Source organism: Capra hircus, chromosome 5, assembly GCF_001704415.2.
Source record: "Capra hircus breed San Clemente chromosome 5, ASM170441v1, whole genome shotgun sequence".
In the NCBI taxonomy this organism is placed as follows: Eukaryota; Metazoa; Chordata; class Mammalia; order Artiodactyla; family Bovidae; genus Capra; species Capra hircus.
Genome location: NC_030812.1, coordinates 116,095,757 through 116,119,911, shown reverse-complemented (window position 1 = coordinate 116,119,911; position 24,155 = coordinate 116,095,757). Strand labels below are relative to the sequence as shown.

Genomic DNA, 24,155 nt, shown 5'->3' with positions numbered 1-24,155 from the left:
GAACACGGCCAGCATGGGACAGGGTCAGGCCCATCCTCTGCTGCTTCCACAGGCTGCAACCCTGCGACAGCCCTGCCTCGCTAAGGGAGGGGGCCGGGGGTGACCCTGCCACACTCTGCTTCCCAGCTCCTTGACTAGGATGGGGTTCACACGTGGTATCTCGAGGCTCCCAGGGGATGAGGACGCCCCATCCCTCAGACCAAGATGCCGAGCCCCAGACAGGGCCGGGATCTGCTCCTGGCTATGAGGGTCGCTGGCAACTGGAGGCGCTCAGCGGGGAGGGGTCCCCACTTCGAGTGCAGAGCGTGAGGCTGGGGGCATCCCAGCTCCCGCAGACAGAGCCCCAGGAAAGTGTGCCTGAGTGGAGAAGGAAACAGGGCTGAGGCAGGGCCCGCGGCTCCCTGGTAAGGGGCAGCAGGGGCCCCGTCTGTCTGCTGCGGGGGTCTGGTGTCCGCCAAGCTCCTATGTCCCGTCCGCTGGCCCCTCGGCCCCGCCCGCCCGGCGGAGGATCAGATGCACCAAACGAGGGGAGAGCAAATATTTTCTCTTTGCATGAGGAATTAAAAAGATCAATGCAACTTCTTCTGTGAGCTCTGTCTCAAAAAACAAACACCCCAAAATTGAATCGAGAAATCCTATCGTGTTTGCCCTGAAAATCCGCAAACTAATTAAGGTAACAAAACGAAAGTTCCGTACAAATCAAGGGCTTTCAGGATTGAAAGGGGACGGCAAGGCAGATTTCTTCGAGCGCTTCCATCTCGTTTCATCTTATCTCTATTATTTATGAGGCTCCAGGGGTGAGGCCTTGGCGAGCCCAGCACCCCATGGCCAAGCTTGGTGCTGAAGCTGCTGCCAGGGCTGGGATGGGTGAGCCAGGCCTGCAGGGCTCAGGGGCGGGGGGTGGTGGGAGCGTGCCCTGAGCCGTCACCTTGCCTAGACTCTGGCAGCCCCCAGTCCAGGGCCAGGGGGGCAGGACGGTGCCCACGGCCTGCCTGTCTCTGAGCTCCTCTCGGGTCCTGGTCTTGAGGAGGGTAAGGGTAAGTGGCCTCTCAGAGTCACACAGGGCTGCAGCCAAGGGCCGAGCCTAGGGCTCCTGAGCCCCAGGCTCTCCGTGCCCAAGCCTCTGGGTGCCAGGTCCGCGGCTCCTGAGTCACCAGGCTCTCCGTGCCCAAGCCTCTGGATGCCAGGCCCGGGGCTCCTGAGTCACCAGGCTCTCCGTGCCTAAGTCTCTGGGTGCCAGGCCTGGGTCTCCTGAGTCACCAGGCTCTCTGTGCCCAAGCCTCTGGGTGCCAGGCCTGGGTCTCCTGAGTCACCAGGCTCTCTGTGCCCAAGCCTCTGGGTGCCAGGCCTGGGGCTCCTGAGTCACCAGGCTCTCCTTGACCAAGCCTCTGGGTGCCAGCAGGCGCGTGCACAGCCTCACCCCCCAGGGGTCTCCTGCCACCGACCGGATCCTCCCAGGAAGGGCCCGGGGTGGGGCCTGGGCCACAGCGGGCCCAGACAGGGCAGTCACAGCGGGGAGCCCCAGGAAGCTGGCATCCGAGTCCTACGGTCCCTTCACTTCTCTGAGCCTTGCTTTCCAGCCTGGAAGGGGAGCCAGAGGCCCCCCAAGCCACTCGCTCCTCCTCCCCTGCCCGGGGCCTGTTGTGCCCATTCTGCCGGTGACCTGGGCAGCCTAAACCCACCCCCCGCCCACCTCTCCTGATGGAGCGACCCCATCAGGATGGTGCTGGCACAGGGCCTGCTCTGCAGCCTGGGAGGCAGGCTGGCTGGAGCCCACTCCCCTCCAGGCAGCATGCCCCCACCCAGCACAGAGCCCAGGGGCCCAGGGTGCGTGACGGTCACGTGGAAACCAGCACGGGTTTAGATGAGCAGAGAGGACCCAGAGCCACCGCAAGGCAGAGGGGCTCCTTCCACAAAGGCGGCCGGAGCTGGGGACGATTAACCCTGGGCCGGCAGGAGGGCGGGGAGGGGGGTGCACTGTCCCAGGAGTCAATAGCGACGGCGTTTCTTCCTGCCCCAGGTTCACCAGGAGCGCCGCGCGCCTCACGGCCTCTGCAGCCCGCGCAAGCGGCCACTTAGCCTACGGGGTCAGCCCCTCCCTCCAAGTTTCGCCACCTGAGAACCTTGAATCAGACCTGCCCGTGGCCAGAAGCCTTCCAAGGATCCGGGGCCCGCCAGCGCGTGCACACGGGCCCACCCGGGCCTGAGCGGTCTTGTCTCCACGCAGATGTATTTGGGCGTCCGCGCGAGGCGGCAAGATGGAATGCGTGACGGCTGAGGGGGCTGCGAGGGAGACGTTTTAATAAGGCCCGAGATGTAATTACATTACTTCAGGGACTGAACAGATGAGGTTCTCTGAGTCTATCTGCCTTAGATATCAAACACCATTAATGAGATAATAAGGGCCTTTCAATTAATGATTTGAATGGTGGGTGTAATTTTTTCTTTAATGGCAAGACTAATTCACGGCAGAAATGAGCAAGGAGAGAGACCCTGGCAGAAGCCGCTGCTCTGAGCCGCCCTCCACTCACCTGCAGAGCAGGCTGGTCCTGATGGAGGCTAGACTGGGAACTGGCCAGAACCAGTGGGCGGACCGGGGGGTGCAGGCACCCAGCCCCGAGGGAAAGGGCATCCCTGCTGGGCTTGCAGCGCCACCCTCCACCCGGAGAAAGGGAGGGAGGAGGGCGAGGAGGGGACAGGGAGGAGGGGGAGGGAGCACTCGCCAGTGCTCCCGCGGGTCCCAGGCGCACCCCTCCCAGGACACCAGAGTCCCTCCCCAGCAGATCCTGACTCCGCCCCTAGGGGCATCTGAGCCGGACACCAAAGCCCGCGGCGTGGCAGCCCCTTCTATCCGCCAGGCTGACTCTGGGGGCCTGTCTCACACTCAGGCTCTGGGGCCTGGGGACCCCAATCCGCCCTCAGCAGAGGGGCTCACGACCTGCCTAGTCCCCGACTGGGCACTTTCAGAGATGCCACGTGACAAACAATTACAACGCAGCCAAGCTTCACATTAAATGTACCTTTCCATACGCAGACATAAAAGGACTTTTCGAATTCCACGTCGAGGTCACGCAGCGGCCCTCCTCTGGGGCCGAGACAGTGGTGTCGCAGCCGCTTGAGTTAGCTTCAACAGCCCACGGGGGGACATGGCCTCCATCAAACACGCTCGGTGCCACTGCCCCCACTCCCCCGACAGAGACGCTCGGCCACAGCAGGAAGCCGGACGCTGAGGCCACGGCCACGACGGCGCTCAGGGATCCCGGCCGGCTCCATGCGCGGCCACCGGGCCACCTCCTTCCTCCCAGGCAGGCTCCACAGCGCCGCGGAGAGCCTACCGCTCTTCCAGGGGACAGACCCAACCTCAGCCTCTACGCTCGTGCCACCCTGGACCCGGCTGGCTCACTGGCAGGACCCCCTGCCCGCCAGTACCGGGTGCGTCTCTTGGCACCGGACGCTGTATCTGGCGGAGCTCTGATTCTGTGTGCCCAGCGTGGCCCCTGCCCTACAGGCATCCAGCTCCAGCCTGGAGGAAAGGCTGGGCCCACCAGCCTCCCGCGGGGCTTGGGCCAGCATGCCCGCAGCTCCCCAGTGTCCTTCCCAAGTGGACAGATAGCTGGTCCAGGTCAGGCTCCCCTCTGCCAGGGGCAGAGCGGCCTCGGGGACAGGACTCCCTGCTGGAACCTCAGGGTGGCTACAGGCCAGGGCCTGACAGGGCAGAACTCACTGCTCCTACCTCCTGCCACCTGCCTGCCCGCCCGCCTGCGGGACACAAGCACACAGCTGTCGCCCTGCCACGTGCCCAGCACCGGGCAATCTTCATTCCTGAGCTCCACCATCTCACCCGGGGCAGCTCGTGGCAGGGGTTCCGCACCCCTGGACCTCCCGGTCAAGACGTTGCCAGCAGCTGGCCCCACCCACATTCACGCATCCCCCACCCCTGAACACGCGTGACCCAAGGGAGCACAGGACGGCCTGACGCGCTAAAGATCGCTTGCCGACTGACCCAATGTTGTCTTTAAAATGCCTTGAAACGATAAAGAGAGAGACAATTGATCTTCACGCTGGCATTTCCTGACATTTGGCGCGTCAAATGAACACAGGCTGAGACACAAAGCCACGGAGCGTTAACCCGTGGAAGGCCACTCAGCGGCGGAGCGTTGGACCGGTGGCCGTTCCAACCACCCAGGAGAAGGGACCAGGCCGGGAGCTGATCAGTGCATCAGGGGCCCGAGGGCACCGAGGCCAAGATGCAGGTGGACTTGTCCAGGAGGGGCTGGAGCCCCGAACGCAGGCGGGACAGAAGCAGCGAGCTGAGGCGCAGCACGTGGACATAGGGCCACATGGCAGGGAGCCTCCGTTTCCACCAGGCGGTGGGACCCGCTGGATGACAGGGTCCCAGGGCACATTTGGCGGGAAACCTTGCGGAACCTTCTCATTGAGCCGGCCCCCTGGCTTCAGGGTAGAGGGAAGGGCTTTGGGGGTGGGGGGGGGCAAAGGCGGGCAGGGCACCCTGTCATTCTTTTTCAGGCCCATCTGAGCAGCGCCCCCACCCTGACCTGCACACTCAGCCCCAACCTCACCAACGGACTCCCCTTTCAGAGCAGGTGGGTACCCGACCCGCGAGCCTCAGTTTCCTCCCGTCTCCGGTGCAGGCCCTGTCCACCCCGGCCCGCCTGGCCCCCATGGGGGTGAGGAGTCCTGAGACAGAAGCATAGGGAGGGCCCGGGGCAGGGGGCAGTGGGGACATCAGAGCAGACAGATAACACCCTCGGGCGCCACCCTTGCCCGTCCCCACTCAGGCCCCGCTGAGCAGTGGTCACAGGAGATGAAGAGAGCCCGGGCAAGCAGAAGCCCCACCGCCGGGCCCTCCCACAGCCAGGACGCAGGGTGCGGGGACGCAGCAGCCACCACGCACGCACCGAGCCCCCGCAGGCTGACTGGGGTTTGCAGACCAGGCCCTGCCCTCGTTCACAGCCTCCCATGGCTGCAGTCACCACAAACGCACGGAAAGCCGTTTCTCCCCACGAGGCAGGTCACCCATCAGCAGACACGCAGCCACTGATGACCTCACCAGAAACGTTTACAGGCCTCAGAGCTCCCGAGGGCCACACAGAGAAGGTCCGTGATTTCTGTGGAAGCTCTGCGCTCTGTCCATCAAACGTTAATTGCTCCCCCCACTGAATGAAAAATGAGGACGCTGCCATTTTGTGTGCCTAAGGGACGTGCCCTCCTCTACATCGAGAACCATGCCAGCTCCCACGTGGAGGAATTTCCAAGGTCACAGAGCATCTCTGCTCCCACGCTGCTGGGTCACACATCCCAGAGACGGCTGGGCAGCAGGGACCACCCGCCTGGGTGCTTCGCCCCCGCAGCCCACCAAGAGCAGGGCCAGGGCCACCCAGCCCTGCACAGGGGCTGCAGTCAGACCTCCAGCCCCGACCCCATGTCCTGGAATGCCAAACGAAGCAGCCTGGGCTTCTGGATAAAACAGAATGATCTTCTGGGGAAGCTCGCTGTCAGCTGCTTTATAAGCTGTGCTTAGGACCCAGCCGAAGAGCTGGGCAGCGCCAGCCCCCAGCTCACCTGCATCCCCGTGGGAGAGGAGGCACATGCAGGGGCAAACGGCCACTCAGGGCCTGAGCCCTACTTCCAAAGGCAACTTCAGTCACGTGTGCTTGAGTGGGGGATGGTGGGGGCCTAGGCCACCCACCCTCCCTGGGCCCTGAGTCCTACTCTGAAACACCCCACCGGGGCTGGGACAAGGTCAGTGTGCCAGGCGCACCTCCAGGGGACAAGACTGCACATGGAGCGCCTCCTCCCCCAAAAGACCCTACAGAACCTGGTCAGAAAAGGGCAGGCAGAGGGGAGAACCGGGCCCTCGGCACGGGCTCGGACTCCCTGGCTCTAGCGGGTGGGAGGCAGGATGCGGGCCGGGGGAGGAGGTGGCTCTGGATACCCTATGTGCACAGCCCGTGGGCGGCATGCAGACAGAGGTGGGATGTGGTCCCCTGCTCGATGGATGGTACAGCGGGCTCCAGGACCAGAGCTCAGGGCAGGGCTGACCGTCCGCTCTGCAAGGGACCTCCCTCCAGTCAGGGCACCCAGCAACCCTCATGGAGGTTCATGGAACTGGACACAAGACCGCCGGCCTGGGCCAACTTCACTGAGCTTCTGGGAACTGGACGCAGGAGCCACGCCCATGCCCTGCTCCCCAGCGCCTGGGCTGCTGGGCCTTCCTCCTCAAGACGCTCCTCGGGAAATGACCAGTCTCCGGAGATGACACGGCGGCAAACCATGGACCTGCACAGAGGGAGGCTCTTGGAGCCTTTCCTGGGGATTTCTGCTGCTGGATGCCCGAGCTGCCTCCCGTGGACACAGCATCATTTTCCTGAAATGTCACAACTGCAGACATGATTGCCCTGTGCCCACCAGGGCCCCAGAGGTGCTTTATTTAATTTGTTTTCTCTTCTCCTTGCCTTTCCCACTTAGTTCAATTCCCCACATCACACTGAGCATTCACAGCCTGGCCCCCATCCATCCCCATGACAGCCGGGCCTGAGTCTGATCCGAGTTCGGGGGAGAGCGACTCGCCACTCCTCAGAGTTGCGGCCACAACAGCTGCCAGGCTGAGCCGGTCCCCTGGCCCTGGTGAACCTCGAGGTCAGTGAGCAGGGCCCTGAGAGGCTGCAAAAAGTCCCCAGCAGCCACCCGAGTGGCGCCCTCCAGTCCTAACAGGCCAGGAGGGGCGGATGCTGTCCCGCCGGGCACCTCCTCCTGCGCAGCTCAGGGGCCCCCGCATCCAGAGCAGCTCCTGGCGGCCTCGGGCCCTGGCAGCACCGCCTCCGTTTGGGAAGCAGGTGGCAGAAATGGCAGGCAGAGGGGCAAGGCCCCTGTGTAAGGTTGCTCCATGGTTTCAGGCCCCTGTCCCAGCTGGAACTCAGCCATTTCTCAGGCCCACAAGGCTCAGCGGCCACCCTGCACTGGGGTCTCAAGCTGTCCCTGGGACGGGTCTTGAGCTCGGGCACTCTCGAGCGCTCTCACACTCCCGGCTCTTTCCTACCCGCCTCCCCCAACGAGGCGGGCCCCCAGGGGAGCAGGGACGAAGCAACGTTTGCTTGGGGCCTCCCGGAACTGTTCCCCAGCCAGAGGCCCCGGTGAAACCGAGGCAGGAATCCTGTGACGGTGTCAGCCGGGGACCCGGGCCCCTGCGTCACCCATCCGTGAGGTGAGCACCGGCTGGGCACACAGGGGTGGCCGCTGGCCACCGCCGCCAGAGAAGCCAGGCCTTCCCCCTTTATGTGAATGGTCCGGCTGGCTGGCAGGCTCTCCCGTGCCTGCGTGGATGGTGGCCACTGGGGAGCCCGGATCCGCCACCTGCATCCACTTCCCACACTCTGTCACCCGGCCCGGCGCCTGCCTCTCTCTGCACCTCCATGTGCCCAAGCAGAGCAGGGAAAAATGACCTTGTTCTCCCACTGACCACCTGGAAGCAGGGCAGGCTGGGCCCCGGGTTCTGCAGGCCAGGCAGAGGCTGTCCCTGCCCAGTGTCTCCCAGTGGCCAGGATGGAAGGCCTGGGCAGTAGAGGCGGGGGGTTGGCCGGGTCTTCCCCATGGCCCCCAGTGGGACAAGCAGGGCCTGCAGGGTGTCGGAGAAGCAGGGGGGCTGAGGGACCACAGGCCGGCTGGTCGCCCACTGTCACCACACTGCCACCCGGGCGGCAGGGCCTCCTTCCCTCCCTCAGCGGGAAGAAGAGCTGCTCGAGGAGGTGAAGGGGCCGGGGGTGCAGAGCCTGACCACGGGCCTCCTCACCGCACCCCCGATGGCCCGGGCCTCCCAGGGGTCAATGCCGCACACACTACGTGGGCACATGTCGGCACATGTCGGGGCGAGGACGGGCAGGCACTCAGCCCGCCTGGAGCCCCCGGGTCGAGCAAGCACAGAGCCTCTGAGGAACGGGGACTAAGTGGCTGAGCCTCATGGGTCAGAGAGGCTAAGACACCAGCCCGGGGTCGCACAGCACCCAGGTGCCAGGCAGCCACGCTGTCTGATGGCGTGCCCGCCCCTTTCCTAACGCCCCACTCCCCACAGCCATCGCGAGGCTCCCAGGGGCCCCCAGGCCACTGTGCCGCGGATGCACGCCAGCAGCCCAGGTGTCGTCTCTGGGGAGCTGGTGACGTCAAGCTTAACAAGCTGGTGTCGACAGAGCCCAGGCCCCCCCGACTTACGTTCCCGGCCGCGGGGTCTCAGCCTGCAGGTCAGCGCTGGCCACGGGTGGCACGTTTCAAAGCTCCTCCGCAAACGACCCTGAGAACTAAAGCTAACTGCCCCCTCTCCCCAGGCAGGGGATCACACCTGGGGTCTTCCTGGAAAGGCATTTACTTACTTGAAAATCTCTTTCTTCCAGTATTTCTTTCCTCCATCTCACGAGAAAGGCAGCGCACACGTACAGGTGGAAATTGGCGAAGCCCTCAGGTTCCGACTGCAAGACAGAACAACGGAGAAGGTCAGGGCGCGGTCCCCACAGGCCGGCAGGGAACACGGAGCCGGCCAGCCGGCACGCCGATACGCAAGGCCTTCACTCCTGACTCTCGTCTCATTAAAACAAAAACGGTTTTCTCTCTGATCTGGCTGCCAGCCACAGCGGACGTGCAGGGCGAGCAGGCCCCGTGGCTTTCCTGCATAGATGATGGGCAGTGATGACAGAAGGCCGGTCTGAGGGGCCCGCACTCCACGCAGCCCCGTGGGAGGGGCCCCCCACTTTCCCCACAGAGGCTGATTTCTTGGCCCCAGCCGGGAGGCAGGCAGCAGAGCAGGAGCCCCGCCCGGGCACTGCCTGGCCAGGACGCTGACCACAGTGTGCACAGCAGGGACGCTGCAACCCCCTCCTCAGCCGCTGCCTCAGCTCAGACAGACGCCGCCAACGTCCGCAGCTAGGGTGCCCAGGGTGCCACCTGCACCGCGGTGCCATGTCGGTGTGACAGCTGCGTGATGCTGCCAAGTTTACGAAGTAAAAGAAATAAAATCCACATTGCACAAGATGCCGACACCTCTGGGAAAAAAAATACTAGGTGAGGAAGAAGGATGGGGAACACCAGGGGCACTCAGGGCGGGGCTGGTGCACTAAACACAGCGTTGTCGCCTAACGTGACAGTCAGACAGAGACCCAGAGAGGGACATCCGTGCAGACATCGCGGTGGGGCGGGGGGGGGGCAGGCAAAGGCCCCGAGGCTCAAGGCTGCCTGGCAGCTTCCAGACACAGCGAGGTCAGGGCGGCTGTCCTGGGCCCCTGACCTGCTCACCGCACTCCTCAAGGTCCTGGGCCACACTCCCCGGGAGGGAACCAAGCCCCTCTTTCCGGCTGCTTCTGAGATGAGCCGCACTCCCCGGGAGGGAACCAAGCTCCTCTTTCCGGCTGCTTCTGAGATGAGCCACACTCCCCAGTAGGAAACCAAGCTCCTCAAAAACTTCCGGCTGCTTCTGAGATGCCCTGCTGGTCTTGGATGTTGCGCATTTTCCTCCTAACATTTATTCTGCTGGAGCTACTCTGAGCGGGGGGAGCTTTCATCAGTTTTGGAAAACTGTCAGCCATGCGCCCAGGCAGACGTCCACGTGCATCCCCCTGCCGCTCTCCGTATTTTCTCAGAACCTTGGTGAGGTGGGTGTGAGGCCTTTCTCCTTGTTCTCCGCTTCACTCAACCTCTCTGCTCCTAAGCTCCGCCTCTCGTCTCTCCAGGAGACGCACTTTCTTCAACTCTGTCTTCCAGGTCACTAGTCCTCTCTTCAACTGGATCACAACTGCTGCCCGACTCATTGTTACATTTGAAACTTGCGAGGCTTCTCAGACAGGCTTTGTAAACTGTGAGTTTCCCTGTCCTCCCCCTTTCTCGCTCACTGTGCTCCTTTTCATCCCTTTGAGAGTGCTGAGCTCGTTTTCCAGCACATGGCAGGTAACTCTGAACTCCGCAGTCTCTGTGGCTCTTTCTGCGGCCTGTTCTCTCTGCTGAGTCTCACTGTTGGGAGACTGCCTCCTCTCACGTTAGTGATTCCCCCTCTAGGAGCATGTGTTTGATGAAACAAATTTACTGTTACGGCAGGACAAAAAGTGTCTAACACAAACTCCTCTCTGCCTGGGCCACTGCTCCTCGGCGGTGTGCACTGTGCCCCGACACGTGAAGCAGACCCCCAGGAGACACGGGCCGCCTGCTCCCCCCAAGAGCAGCTCTCCCCCGGCGCCAGCAAGGAGCCTCCTCAGGAGACAGCAGGTCTTAACCCTGTAGGGCTCAGGATGACCTACCATTTGCCTCGTACTGCAGATCTGGAGTAGGCAAACTGTCAATCTGCCGTTGATGTGGAACTCCTCTCAAATATCTACTAACATACCTGCGCTTTAGCTTCTGATGGGAGGAACAGTCCTCAGGGCTTTCTGAAAGACTGCCTCCCAGGTTATTAGCCTCAGGTTGGTCCATGTCTTTCTTAGCGTGCATACATGCATGCTAAGTTGCTTCAGTCATGTCTGACCGCAACCCCACGGACTGTAGCCTACCAGGCACCTCTGTCCATGGCAAGAACACTGCAGTGGGTTGCCATTCCCTCCTCCAGGGGATCTTCCTGACCCAGGGATCAGACCCTCATCTCTTATGTCTCCTGCATTGGCAGGCAGGGTTCTTTACCATGAGCGCCACCTGGGAAGCCCCTTTTTTCTTAGATTGACTATCCACTCATGGAACTCCCATCTGTTGGAAGTCTTTGAGATGTGTATCGAAGATGTTTTTCTTTAGGGGGAATAAAAAATTCGTATTTGCTTCTGCCAGAAGCCAAAGGCCCTCACTATTATCCCAAGACTGGCTGCAGCTGAATCTTCAGCTTGAAATACCGTAGAGAAGTAAGCAAAATGAACTGGGGCTGCGAGTCCGTGTGGATGCAGGGCTGTGCTCGGAGGCTCTGAAGGGAGGCGCTTTCCTGCCTTCTTCCCTAACGGCCACGGCCGCGCGGCCGCCAAAGGCAAGCGGCAGCACCTGCTCAGCCCCCGGAAGGGCTCCAGATGAGTCTCCTGCAGGGGGCTCCCCGCCACGGGAGAAGGCCTGGGAATCACCCGCCAGGTGCCCAGGGTGAGCGCCAGCTGCGACGCTGCTCCTTACCTCGCTCGATTTACATTTTCTCGAGGCTTCTGGCCTACGATCGCCTCTCTTCCTTTAACACTGCCTTTTTTTTTAAATACACCAGCACCCCGTGGTGCATCCTGTGACGGGGGACCTCCTAATCTGCTTAACAGCCTTTACTTTATCCTGGGAGTGCAGAGGTCAGCCTCAGGCCAGCCCCCGGACCCACCTCACCCAGAGTTCAGGAGGGTGGGCTGCAGATTCTGCGTCCATAAGACAGGGGTCCTCAACTCCGGGCTGTGGGTCTGTACCTTCAGTCAATCAGCGGCAGCTCTAGGTTCAAGCACGCAATAAACACCATGCACTTGAATCATCCCAAAGCCATCCATCTGGTCCATGGAAAAATCGTCTTCCATGAAATCAGTCCCCGGTGCCAACACAGTGGGGAACGGCCGCCATGAGGTTCCCGAGCTGGCGAGCAGAGCGCAGCGTGAGCCACGCGCTCACGGGAACACAGCGCTCGGGGAAAGCAGAGGTTTACAGCTTCACTTAAGTGGACTGTTTGTCTTCAGTGACTTGGTAAATTACACTAAAATAGCAATTTAATAAATAGAAATTTCATATCCTAATGGAAAGTGGGCTTCTGCTTTAATGAAGCTTAACCTGGACAATAAATATCACCATCAGCTGCCCAGAGGGGGAGAGACCAGGAGGCAGCGGACGCTCACATGCCACGGGGCCCATGGCCAGGGTCCCCTCGGAACAGGGGTCTCCACCATCTTTGGGATCCGACACCTTCAGTCGGGGCCTTCCCAACTGGTGCAAAGTCAGCCAAGCGGACCGGCCACTTCACAACAAGCCCAGGGGATGCGGGAGCAGGCGGTACTCTCCAGGGACCAGGGACAAGCCCCCAGGAAGCCCCCAGGGGCTCCTGATGACCACAGCAGTCACCCCAGCACCTCCCAAGGCCCCCAGGGGCTTCTGATGACCATAGCGGTCACCCCAGCACCTCCTGAGGCCCCAAGGGCTGGGCTCCTGATGACCAGAGCGGTCACCCCAGCACCTCCCGAGGCCCCCAGGGGCTTCTGATGACCACAGCGGTCATCCCCAGCACCTCCTGAGGCCCCCAGGGCGGGGCTCCTGATGACCACAGTGGGCATCCCCGGCGCCTGCCCCGGGAGCCACAGCCCAGGGGCCATTTCAGAGCCAGCTCTGGGGAGGGGTCTGCCCCGGTCCAGGCCTTCCAGCCGCCATGCACTGGGCCAGGCTGCAAACCCTCCTCTCCCACCTCCCCAGGCTCCAGACGACTTGGAAGGAGAAGGAAGCCGGGGAGCTGGCAAGGCTGCTCGGGAAGAGACGGGCCCCACAGCAGGCCTCGTGTGTGGGAGCTTTTGCTGCGATAAAAGGGGCACAGACGCAAGCGTCTCATTTCCTCCTGCAGCCACGGGGAGAGGCGGACGGGGTGGTGGGGAGCATCCTGCCACAGTCTCAGCCCCCCCGTCCCTGTGATCCTGCCACTGCTTGGCTGGAAACTTCCCCCTGTCAGAGATCTGGAGGAAACGGCCCCTCAAGGCATCCAGGGCCCCATCCCACCTGGCCAGCCTCCTCCCCAGGTGACCCTCCCTGCCGGCCTGTCCCTGTGCTCACCACCTGCACCCACAGCCACAGCCCTGAGCCCAGAACCAGCACTCGGGAAAAACTCCCGCAAGCCTGGGTGGCTTCAGAAACCAGGTAAGCCTGGTCTGGACAGTCTTGTCCAAGCCTGGGCTCCGCTCCTGGGGCCCAACTCAACTGGCTCACAGGCGGGGGACCAGGCCGAGGCGTGGAGGAGGGGAAGGACGTCCGCTGGGACAAGGGCAGAGCTCGCCAGTCCACAGGAAGTGCCCCTGACCCACACACCGTTCCTCCCTGCAGGGGAGGCCACGCTCCAGCCTCCTGAGACCGCCAGGCGGTCTGCAGAGCAAACACTCCAACCCTTTAACAAGACGGTCAGAGATATTTCCCTCAAGATTCTGATGGTTCTGGTTAATACAAGAGAACATTCTGGCAAATTGTGTTTCAGATCATTTCAGGGTCACCCTGTCTTACTCTCTAATTAGGAAAATGGAGCAGCTCTCATAAGATACCCTAGGACCAGACGGGGTCACACCGCCAGGGGCTCCCGTGAGCGCCATGAAATTCCTGCTGTCTTCCACACTTTACCAGGTTCCTTCAGGCAGACCCTGCAAGGCTCACGTGTAGAGAAAGTGGCCGGGCTTCTGCTGCTCAGCACCGGGGTGACGGGGGCTCAGACCACACGCTGCTGGTGACGTCACAGAACGGCCACAAGGGAGTCAGGGCTGCGGCTGGACGGGCAGCGGACTGTCCATCACCTCTCTGTAAAACAAGCCTGGACGGGCAGTGGACTGTCCATCACCTCTCTGAAAAACAAGCCTGGACGGGCAGCGTGTTGTCCATCACCTCTCTGAAAAACAAGCCTGGAAGCAGAGTCTCCTACCAAATGCTCCCCCTCAGAATTCTGAGGCTGGGGAATTCTGGAGGTCGAGGAGAAACACCGCTCCTATAACAAACACCACGTTTAAAAATCACAAACCTCTCTAGCTGAGGAAAAGACAATTCACAGAAGATCCCAGACGCACTTGGAAATGACCACATCAGAGCCCCATTCCCATTCCAATCGGATCAGACATCCAAAATCTAATGCTAATGTGGACATCTGTCTTTGGTAGACAAGGGTGGGCAGACCAGCTGGGGAAGAAAGGATTATTTGATAAATGATACTGAAATAGCTGGCTATCCATACGGAGAGAGTAAAATTAGATCCCTACCTCATGCCATAAGCCCCAGTTCAAAGTGGATTACAAAGCAGCCTGCAAAGGCAAAACCTTAAGAATGTCCACTGAGAAAGGACCGTAGCCGCAAGATGCATCTTTTTAACAGATCCCCTATGAAACAGAAGACAAGCTGCCTAATAAAAAAAGCAGGCCAAGGATGTGAACACACCTTGAGCGGTCAGTGAAAACAGGACGAGCTGCTCACGCTCAGGGGTAAGCAGGGATGTAGAGAGCGAGGCAGGCAGAAGGAAGAAGTCAGCTCCTGTTCTTCAAACGGGCAAAGCCTTGAAACTGTGAAGACTGCAGAGTATGGGGGAGGACGTGGGCTGAAAGGAGTTCTGCACGTGCTGGGGGCGGGGGGTGCGGTGGGGGGGGGGCGCGCCTCACTAGAGAACATGCAATGTCGAGATGGTCACCTCCTGTAACCCAGAAAAGCCTCGTGTTACACCGGGCACACCCTGAGCCAGAGGGTGAGAAGATGTGGGCAAGAACGTTAGACTGAGCGCTGCTGGAAACTGCAAAAGACTCAGAGACAGCTCAGATGCCTTTCAACAGGAGAACGGGTAAGCTATAACACACTGATGCAGTGTGAAGCTATAAAAGGTGAAGATAAATGAACTACAACGACATCCACCATGGTGGTGCTGCTGCTGCTGCTAAGTCACGTCAGTCGTGTCCGACTCTGTGCGACCCCAGAGACGGCAGCCCACCAGGCTCCCTCATCCCTGGGGTTCTCCAGGCAAGAATACTGAAGTGGCTTGCCATTCCCTTGTCCAGTGGACCACATTCTGTCAGGCCTCTCCACCATGACCCGCCCGTCTTGGGTTGCCCCATGGGCATGGCTTGGTTTCATTGAGTTAGATAAGGCTGTGGTCCCAGTGTGATTAGATTGACTAGTTTTCTGTGAGTATGGTTTCAGTGTGTCTGCCCTCTGATGCCCTCTTGCAACACCTACCATCTTACTTGGGTTTCTCTTACCTTGGGCATGGGGTATCTCTTCAGAGCTGCTCCAGCAAGGCACAGCCGCTGCTCCTTACCTTGGACGAGGGGTATCTCCTCCCACCGCCCTTCCTGATCTTCAATGTGGGATAGCTCCTCTAGGCCCTCCTGTGCCTGCGCAGGGTTGCTCCTCCAATATGCTACTGGAGGTCAGTGGAGAAATAGCTCCAAAAAGAATGAAGGGATGGAGCCAAAACAAAAACAATACCCAGCTGTGGATGTGACTGGTGATAGAAGCAAGGTCTGATGCTGTAAAGAGCAATATTGCATAGGAACCTGGAATGTCAGGTCCATGAATCAAGGCAAATTGGAAGTGGTCAAACAAGAGATGGCAAGGGTGAACGTCGACATTCTAGGAATCAGCGAACTAAAATGGACTGGAATGGGTGAATTTAACTCAGATGACCATTATATCTACTACTGCGGGCAGGAATCCCTCAGAAGAAATGGAGTAGCCATCATGGTCAACAAAAGAGTCTGAAATGCAGTACTTGGGTGCAATCTCAAAAACGACAGAATGATCTCTGTTCGTCTCCAAGGCAAACCATTCAATGTCACAGTAACCCAAGTCTATGCCCCAACCAGTAACGCTGAAGAAGCTGAAGTTGAACGGTTCTATGAAGACCTACAAGACCTTCTAGAACTAACATCCCTCCCCCCCCAAAAAATGTCCTTTTCATTGTAGGAGACTGGAATGCAAAAGTAGGAAGTCAAGAAACACCTGGAGTAACAGGAAAATTTAGCCTTGGAATGCGGAATGAAGCAGGGCAAAGACTAATAGAGTTTTGCCAAGAAAATGCACTGGTCATAGCCAACACCCTCTTCCAACAACACAAGAGAAGACTCTACACATGGACCTCACCAGATGGTCAACACCAAAATCAGATTGATTATATTCTCTGCAGCCAAAGATGGAGAAGCGCTATACAGTCAACAAAAACAAGACCAGGAGCTGACTGTGGCTCAGATCATGAACTCCTTATTACCAAATTCAGACTCAAATTGAAGAAAGTAGGGAAAACCGCTAGACCATTCAGGTATGACCTAAATCAAATTCCTTATGATTATATAGTGGAAGTGAGAAATAGATTTAAGGGCCTAGATCTGATAGATAGAGTGCCTGATGAACTATGGACTGAGGCTCGTGACATTGTACAGGAGACGGATCAAGACCATCCCCATGGAAAAGAAATGCAAAAAAGCAAAATGGCTGTCTGGGGAGGCCTTACAAATAGCTGTGGAAAGAAGAGAGGCGAAAAGCAAAGGAGTAAAGGAAAGATATAAGCATCTGAATGCAGAGTTCCAAAGAATAGCAAGAAGAGATAAGAAAGCCTTCTTCAGCGATCAGCGCAAAGAAATAGAGGAAAACAATAGAATGGGAAAGACTAGAGATCTCTTCAAGAAAATTAGAGATACCAAGAGAACATTTCATGCAAAGATGGGCTCGATAAAGGACAGAAATGGTATGGACCTAACAGAAGCAGAAGATATTAAGAAGAGGTGGCAAGAATACACAGAAGAACTGTACGAAAAAGATCTTCACGACCCAGATAACATGATGATGTGATCACTAATCTAGAGCCAGACATCTTGGAATGTGAAGTCAAGTGGGCCTTAGAAAGCATCACTATGAACAAAGCTAGTGGAAGTAATGGAATTCCAGTTGAGCTATTTCAAATCCTGGAAGATGATGCTGTGAAAGTGCTGCACTCAATATGCCAGCAAATTGGGAAAACTCAGCAGTGGCCATAGGACTGCAAAAGGTCAGTTTTCGTTCCAGTTCCAAAGAAAGGCAATGCAAAAGAATGCTCAAACTACCGCACAATTGCACTCATCTCACATGCTAGTAAAGAAATGCTCAAAATTCTCCAAGCCAGGCTTCAGCAATATGTGAACTGTGAACTCCCTGATGTTTAAGCTGGTTTTAGAAAAGGCAGAGGAACCAGAGATCAAATTGCCAACATCCGCTGGATCATGGAAAAAGCAAGAGAGTTCCAGAAAAACATCTATTTCTGCTTTATTGACTATGCCAAAGCCTTGGACTGTGTGGATCACAATAAACTACGGAAAATTCTGAAAAAGATGGGAATACCAGACCACCTAACCTGCCTCTTGAGAAATCTGTATGCAGGTCAGGAAGCAACAGTTAGAACTGGACATGGAACAACAGACTGGTTCCAAATAGGAAAAGGAGTACATCAAGGCTGTATATTGTCACCCTGCTTATTTAACTTCTATGCAGAGTACACCATGAGAAACGCTGGGCTGGAAGAAGCACAAGCTGGAATTCAGATTGCCGGGAGAAATATCAATAAACTCAGATATGCAGATGACACCACCCTTATGGCAGAAAGTGAAGAGGAGTTAAAAAGCCTCTTGATGAAAGTGAAAGAGGAGAGTGAAAAAGTTGGCTTAAAGCTCAGCGTTCAGAAAACGAAGATCATGGCATCTGGTCCCATCACTTCATGGGAAATAGATGGGGAAACAGTGGAAACAGTGTCAGACTTTATTTTGGGGGGCTCCAAAATCACTGCAGTTGGTGACTGCAGCCATGAAATGAAAAGACACTTACTCCTTGGAAGAAAAGTTATAACCAACCTAGATAGCATATTCAAAAGCAGAGACATTACTTTGTCGATTAAGCTCCGTCTAGTCAAGGCTATTGTTTTTCCAGTAGTCATGTATGGATGTGAGAGTTGGACTGTGAAGAAAGCTGAGTGCCGAAGAATTGATGCTTTTGAACTGTGGTGTTGGAGAAGACTCTCGAGAGTCCCTTGGACTGCAAGGAGATCCAACCAGTCCATTCTGAAGGAGATCAGCCCTGGGTGTTCTTTGGAAGGAATGATGCTAAAGCTGAAACTCCAGTACTTTGGCCACCTCATGCGAAGAGTTGACTCATTGGAGAAGACTCTGATGCTGGGAGGGATTGGGGGCAGGAGGAGAAGGGGACGACTGAGGATGAGATGGCGGGATGGCATCACGGACTCGATGGACGTGAGTCTGAGTGAACTCCTGGAGTTGGTGATGGACAGGGAGGCCTAGCATGCTGCGATTCATGGGGTCACAAAGAGTCAGACACAACTGAGCGACTGAACTGAACTGAACTGAATAAACAATTTGAAACAAAAATGATAAACAAACTGTCAGATTTGACACAACTGGGTAGTGAGTACACAGGCGTGCGCTGCATTATCAGCTGTGGTTCTCTCTACACTTGAGACTTTTACAATACATATATAATTAATAAGGACCTACCGAGGGCTTCCCCAGTGGTTCAGAGGTAAAGAGTCCACCTGTAATGCAGGAGACACGCATCCGATCCCTGGGCCAGGAAGATCTGCTGGAGGAGGAAATGGCAACCCACTCCAGTATTTATTCTTGCCTGGAGAATCCCATGGACAGAGGAGCCTGGCGGGGTACAGTCCAGAGGGACACAAGAGTCAGACACAACTTAGCAACCAGACAGCAACAAGGCCCTCCTATACAGCACAGGGGGCTCTGTTCAGTCCTTTGCGATGACCTATATGGGAAAAGAAGCCAAAAAAGGGGCTATCTGCATGGGTGTAACTGGCTCACTTTGCTGCACAGCAGAAAGTAACACCACATCGTCAATCACCTAGGCTCCAATGAGGAATTTAAGGAGACTTCTGATGATCAGAATAGAAGGGAAACACTGGCAACTGGCAACGGTCCCTTGCAGGGTCACTGGGCGTGGGACCGCTGACTCCTGGGGCTCCAGCCCCGCTCGGGGCGTCATCTGGCCGCAGGGTGCCCGCTGCCACTCAGACTCTGCCTCGGTGGCCCTCACCCTTGGAGTCTGACCTCCGTCAGCTGGGGCGGGGCTGCGGGCCCGTTTTCCCTCCCGGGGAGAAGCCTTGACTCTTAAGAGGAGCTCAGAGGAGGACATAATGCGGTCCAACTGTCCCTGGATCTCTTGGCTCTTCCCGTCTCCCCCAGCCACTGGCTGGAGGCCGAGGATGGACCTGGACGCCTCCTAACGTTGTGAGTTTTCTTCAAACCGCATGTCAGGCTCTGCAGTGGATCGAGGTTTGCTTATAAAATGACAGAATGGAAGTTCGAAACGACTACACGATTAGCTAAATGCAAATGAGCTGCGCACGACACACACTTTTTGAAAAGCAGGCAATCAGGCAAAGAAACAGTTTTCCTTCTATTTTTTATAATAGAGAAGCCGTGATAAAAGGAACAATTTTTCACCTTTAATTGCATCATTAAACCTTCCTTGTAATTTCTGGCCCTGAAATAAAACCGAGTGGCCTTCTGGCACAAGAGATTTTCCTGAGCATGTGTATTTACGTAGATGGATTTCTGAGGCCATTCAAATGACGGGAATTGTTCCCGGTTCTTTGTGCGGATTCAAGAGCACCAACTTCAGCTGTGCAAGCAAAACCTCCACGATGACTTCCTTTGAAATATTCATCACCAGGCCAGTGCATTACACAATTACCTACCACGGATGCAGAGCACGGCCATCTTAAAATTCACACCGACACCCGCGTGTTTGGGGCCTGGTTCCGTAATGGAACTGTAAATCACGTTTCATTACGCAGCCAGATCCTGAGGCATAAATGAGCTGGTGCCCATCCAGCGGGCCTCACGGTGACCGATCTATTATCTCTACGCCAATCTCTATTAGCTCTCGCTGGATACTTATTGGCATCTGTCTGTCCACGTCTCAGGACATTCCCACTGGCTGGGTGACAAAGGTCAGGGCCCGTCAGATTCATGCCGGGAGTCACTGGCTGGACGCTCCTCCAACACAGAGGGCTGGCCTGGGAAAGGGACGGTGACCCTCCTGCGGCTGCTCTGACGTTATCAATAATTCCCAACTCCGAGGAACATTTTACAGCTGGAAAAAAAGCATCAAATAACAAAGAATATGAAAAATTCTTTTAAAGTTCCTAATGAATTTAAAAAATTCCACTCCTTGGGTGCTGTATCAGGGTGCTCCAGAGAAACAGGACCACAAGGATGTGTGTGTGTGCTGGGACAACGTGGCGCACGTGCGTGCGCACACACACACATACACACAGACAGAGATCGACTGCAGAAACCTGGAAAGACCAAAATCTGCTGGGGAAGTCTAGCGGGCTGGAGACCCAGGGGAGAGCTGATGCTGTTCAACTGCAAAGGCCTTCCCTTCTGGAGGCAAAACGGCTTCGTGTGCTGGGGAGGTTGGCCTTTGTTTCATTCAGGCCTTCCACTGATTGGATGAGGCCCACCCATGCTCTGGAGGGCAGTCTGCTTTATGCAGAGTCCGCTGATTTAAAGGTTACACTCATCCAAGTTATACAGAAACATCCAGAACACTGTCTGACCAAACCTCTGGGTATCATGGCCCAGCCTGGTTGACACACAAAATTAACCGTCACCCAGATCAGGGCCCATCCACTATCGGAAAGGTGTTCTCTAGTGCTACTTCCTCAGTCCTCTTAAACGGCAAACGAGTGGTTTCAATATTCAGTTAGGCAACAGAAAAGTCGACAGTCCCTAAGGAGTTACAAGCGTCTATGGCTCAGAGTCACAAGGGAGGATTTGATCCCTAAATGCAGACGAGGCTCACCAGTAAAAACCAGTTAAGAGCCAAACAAGCAGTGGCTCTGCTTTAAATACGCTGGCACAGCCCCCCAGCACGGGCGCTGGTCAGAAGGATGGCACTCGGCCCCCTGGGTCACGGGCCACCTGTCACCTCCAGGAGACATTTGTGGAGGGGGAACCGCGAGTTCATGCATCAGGAGGGCTGCACTGACTGCGGAAACACGTCTCCTTTATGGATGAAATCAAAGACACTGTTTGAATGCTGCTGTCAAAACCCCATGAATTACACACACTCTGCAGGACTGCAGGGCTAGAGCCAGCATCACACAGTCAGCAGCCTCAGATGTGCGAGCTAGGGGCCCTCCCACCCCCAAACGCAAATGCCACACCCCTGACGGCCTGGCGTCTTCCTGAGACGAAGGACCACTGCAGGTCTGCGGGCACCACCGTACAGGCCTTTCTGCTATGCCGTCCAACCTGAGATCTGTTCAGTTCAGCTCAGTCGCTCAGTCGTGTCCGACTCTTTGCGACCCCATGAATCGCAGCACGCCAGGCCTCCCTGTCCATCACCATCTCCCAGAGTTCACTCAGACTCACGTCCATCGAGTTGGTGATGCCATCCAGCCATCTCATCCTCGGTCGTCCCCTTCTCCTCCTGCCCCCAATCCCTCCCAGCATCAGAGTCTTTTCCAATGAGTCAACTCTTCGCATGAGGTGGCCAAAGTACTGGAGTTTCAGCTTTAGCATCATTCCTTCCAAAGAAATCCCAGGGCTGATCTCCTTCAGAATGGACTGGTTGGATCTCCTTGCAGTCCAAGGGACTCTCAAGAGTCTTCTCCAACACCACACTTCAAAAGCATCAATTCTTTGGCACTCAGCCTTCTTCACAGTCCAACTCTCACACCCGTACATGACTACTGAAAAAACCATAGCTTTGACCAGATGGAACTTTGTTGGCAAAGTAATGTCTCTGCTTTTGAATATGCTATCTAGGTTGGTTATAACTTTCCTTCTAAGTAGTAAGCATCTTTTCATTTCATGGCTGCAGTCACCAACTGCAGTGATTTTGGAGCCCAAAAAATAAAGTCTGACACTGTTTCCACTGTTTCCCCATCTATTTCCCATGAAGTGATGGGACCAGATGCCATGATCTTCGTTTTCTGAATGTTGAGCTTTAAGCCAACTTTTTCACTCTCCTCTTTCACTTTCATCAAGAGGCTTTTTAACTCCTCTTCACTTTCTGCCATAAGGGTGGTGTCATCTGCATATCTGAGTTTATTGATATTTCTCCCGGCCACCTTGATTCCAGCTTGTGCTTCTTCCAGCCCAGCATTTCTCATGATGTACTCTGCATATAAGTTAAATAAGCAGGGTGGACAATATACAGCCTTGACGTACTCCTTTTCCTATTTGGAACCAGTCTGTTGTTCCATGTCCAGTTCTAACTGTTGCTTCCTGACCTGCATACAGATTTCTCAAGAGGCAGGGGTTAGGTGGTCTGGTATTCCCATCTCTCTCAGAATTTCCCAGTTTATTGTGTACTACTGTTTAACGTTTGTTAAGGACATTCTTGGAAAATTAAAAAGGAAAAGATCCTGCTGTGGGTCCTGATTATTTTTTCTTTGAAGTAAGAAACGACATCACACCAGTCAACAACTCAAAGCTTCAGTTCTCTCTGTAGACAGAAGTGAGCCAGGAGAGCAGAAAGGTCAGAGAGAGGGAGTGAGCTGCAGCTTCTGGTGAGCGAGCCAAACTCCCATCACAGCCCTGTGAGGATGCGCAGCACGGCCCGTCGCTGCACCAGCAAGCCGGCACGCCTGGCCGTCCACAGGCTTGGCCGGGAGAGCGTGGGCGGCACACCCTGCCTGTCTGGCGAGCATGCTCAGAACTGGTCCCTACACCCCCACCACAGCCCAGCCCTGCCTCCCCCACGCCAAGTCACACCCCCAGCCCTGCCTCCCCTCAGGTCTCTCCAGAGGCACCTCCCCACTCTCAGGGCTTTGGAGGCCCCCATCTCGGCCTCCCCTCTCCGCCCTGTCCCGTGGCCTCCGTTGGCTGCCTCTGAGGCCGGTGCAGTCTCCCTCCAGGGCTCACTGCCACGTCCTCACCACACATCAGGACACGCGTGTGCAGCTTGCTCCTTAGAAGGCCTCCCCTGCTGAAGACACAGGTCCACGGGGACCCCTCTGCCTTCCCAAACAGGGCAGCGGGCCTGCCCCAGCTCCCACCCAGCCTCGGCTGCCACGGGCTCATTTGGGTGCTGCCTGCTCTCTGGGGTGGGGGTGGCATTCGACGTGCCGAGCACCAAGAGTCTGAGAATGAAGCTGACACCCCAATATCTGTCCACTGTGAGCCCGTGTGTGAAACCCGTTAAAGACAGACAGGCGGCTCAGCTCCCGGTGAACCTCAGGCTCCTCCATGAGGAGGGAGTGCTGGGCCAGCAGACACATCCTCAGGCCTCAGCACATCAGGACAGGCCCCAGGGTTTGCACTGCAGGGGCAGGATCCTAAGGGAGTGAGGGCCACACACGCACTTCCAGAAGAGGGGGCTCTCTGTCAGCATGCCTGCATGGCCGGCGGACTCACGAGGGGGTCTCTGTAAACTCTCGTTCTGCAGTAAACAAACGAGGCGGATTCCCAGAGCAGGGCAATCGTGGCCTGTAGACCCCGCAGGGCCTGTGTCCACCTGGACAGGGGCAGACCCCTCATTTGCTACAACAAAGCACCAAGGGACAGGGATTTGGGCCGAAATGTCGGGCTTTCCACCTCTTGGACTGGGGTCCCAGGGGTTACTCAGCCAGGGGAATACGGGAGCAGACGGTGGTAGGGAGGTGCGCAGGGCACAGCCCCTGGCGGTGTCATCCGAGACGGGAGGGTATGAGCTCGTCCTGAGAAATCACGATGTCCGGCTGGCGCAGAGCTCCCTGCAAGCAGCAGCCGGGCCTCATGTCCCCGTGTGTTCACGCTGCTCAGTGCTTGGCGCCAGGAGATGTCCCTCCGGGTAGACAAGGCCCAGATGGACCAACAGATGTCCGCTCTGAGCACGATGCAGAAGCAGAACCCCAGTCTCCTGGTCCCCAGCCCAAACTTTTCATTCCTAACCAGCTCCCAGGAGGCTGTCACAGACTCAGATCTGAGAGCCGCCTGTGCTGTGAGCTTCTGGGGACAAGGATCCACCCTGCCCTCTCCTGGGTCTCCCCCAGGAGCGGGCCCAGAGCTTCTACATACAGCAGGCATTCCGAAAATGACCAAAACCCTGAGTAAGGGAAGGAAGGCCGTGTTCCCGTTCCCAGTTATGGACAAAGCTTGTCAGCTCCCAGTGACCAAACATTCAAAGGGCCTCAAGCACCAACCTGGAGCCAAGACTTAAACCAGGAGCGAGTGAAAACTGCTAGTTGTGTCCGACTCTTTGCGACCCCAGGGACTAAAGAGTCCATGGAATTCTCCAGGCCAGAATGCTGGAGTGGGTGACCTTTCCCTTCTCCAGGGGATCTTCCCCACCAAGGAACCAAACTGTAGTCTCCTGCATTGCAGGCAAATTCTTTATCAACTGAGCTACCAGGGAAAGCCAAGAATACTAGAGAGGGTAGCCTGCTCCTCCTCCAGGGGATCTTCCTGACCCAGGACTCAAACCCAGGTCTCCCACATTGCAGGTGGATTCTT

General features: G+C 56.9%; 1 protein-coding gene across 1 annotated transcript in view; it reads right to left on the bottom strand.

The window, feature by feature from the left end:
- TBC1D22A (TBC1 domain family member 22A) overlaps positions 1 to 24,155 on the bottom strand; it is a 271,283-nt gene that overhangs the window by 10,866 nt on the left and 236,262 nt on the right. Inside the window, exon 12 of the mRNA XM_018048921.1 lies at positions 8,385 to 8,480. Within this exon, the coding sequence (XP_017904410.1) occupies positions 8,385 to 8,480 (96 nt within the window). The remainder of the gene's footprint in view (positions 1 to 8,384; positions 8,481 to 24,155) is intronic.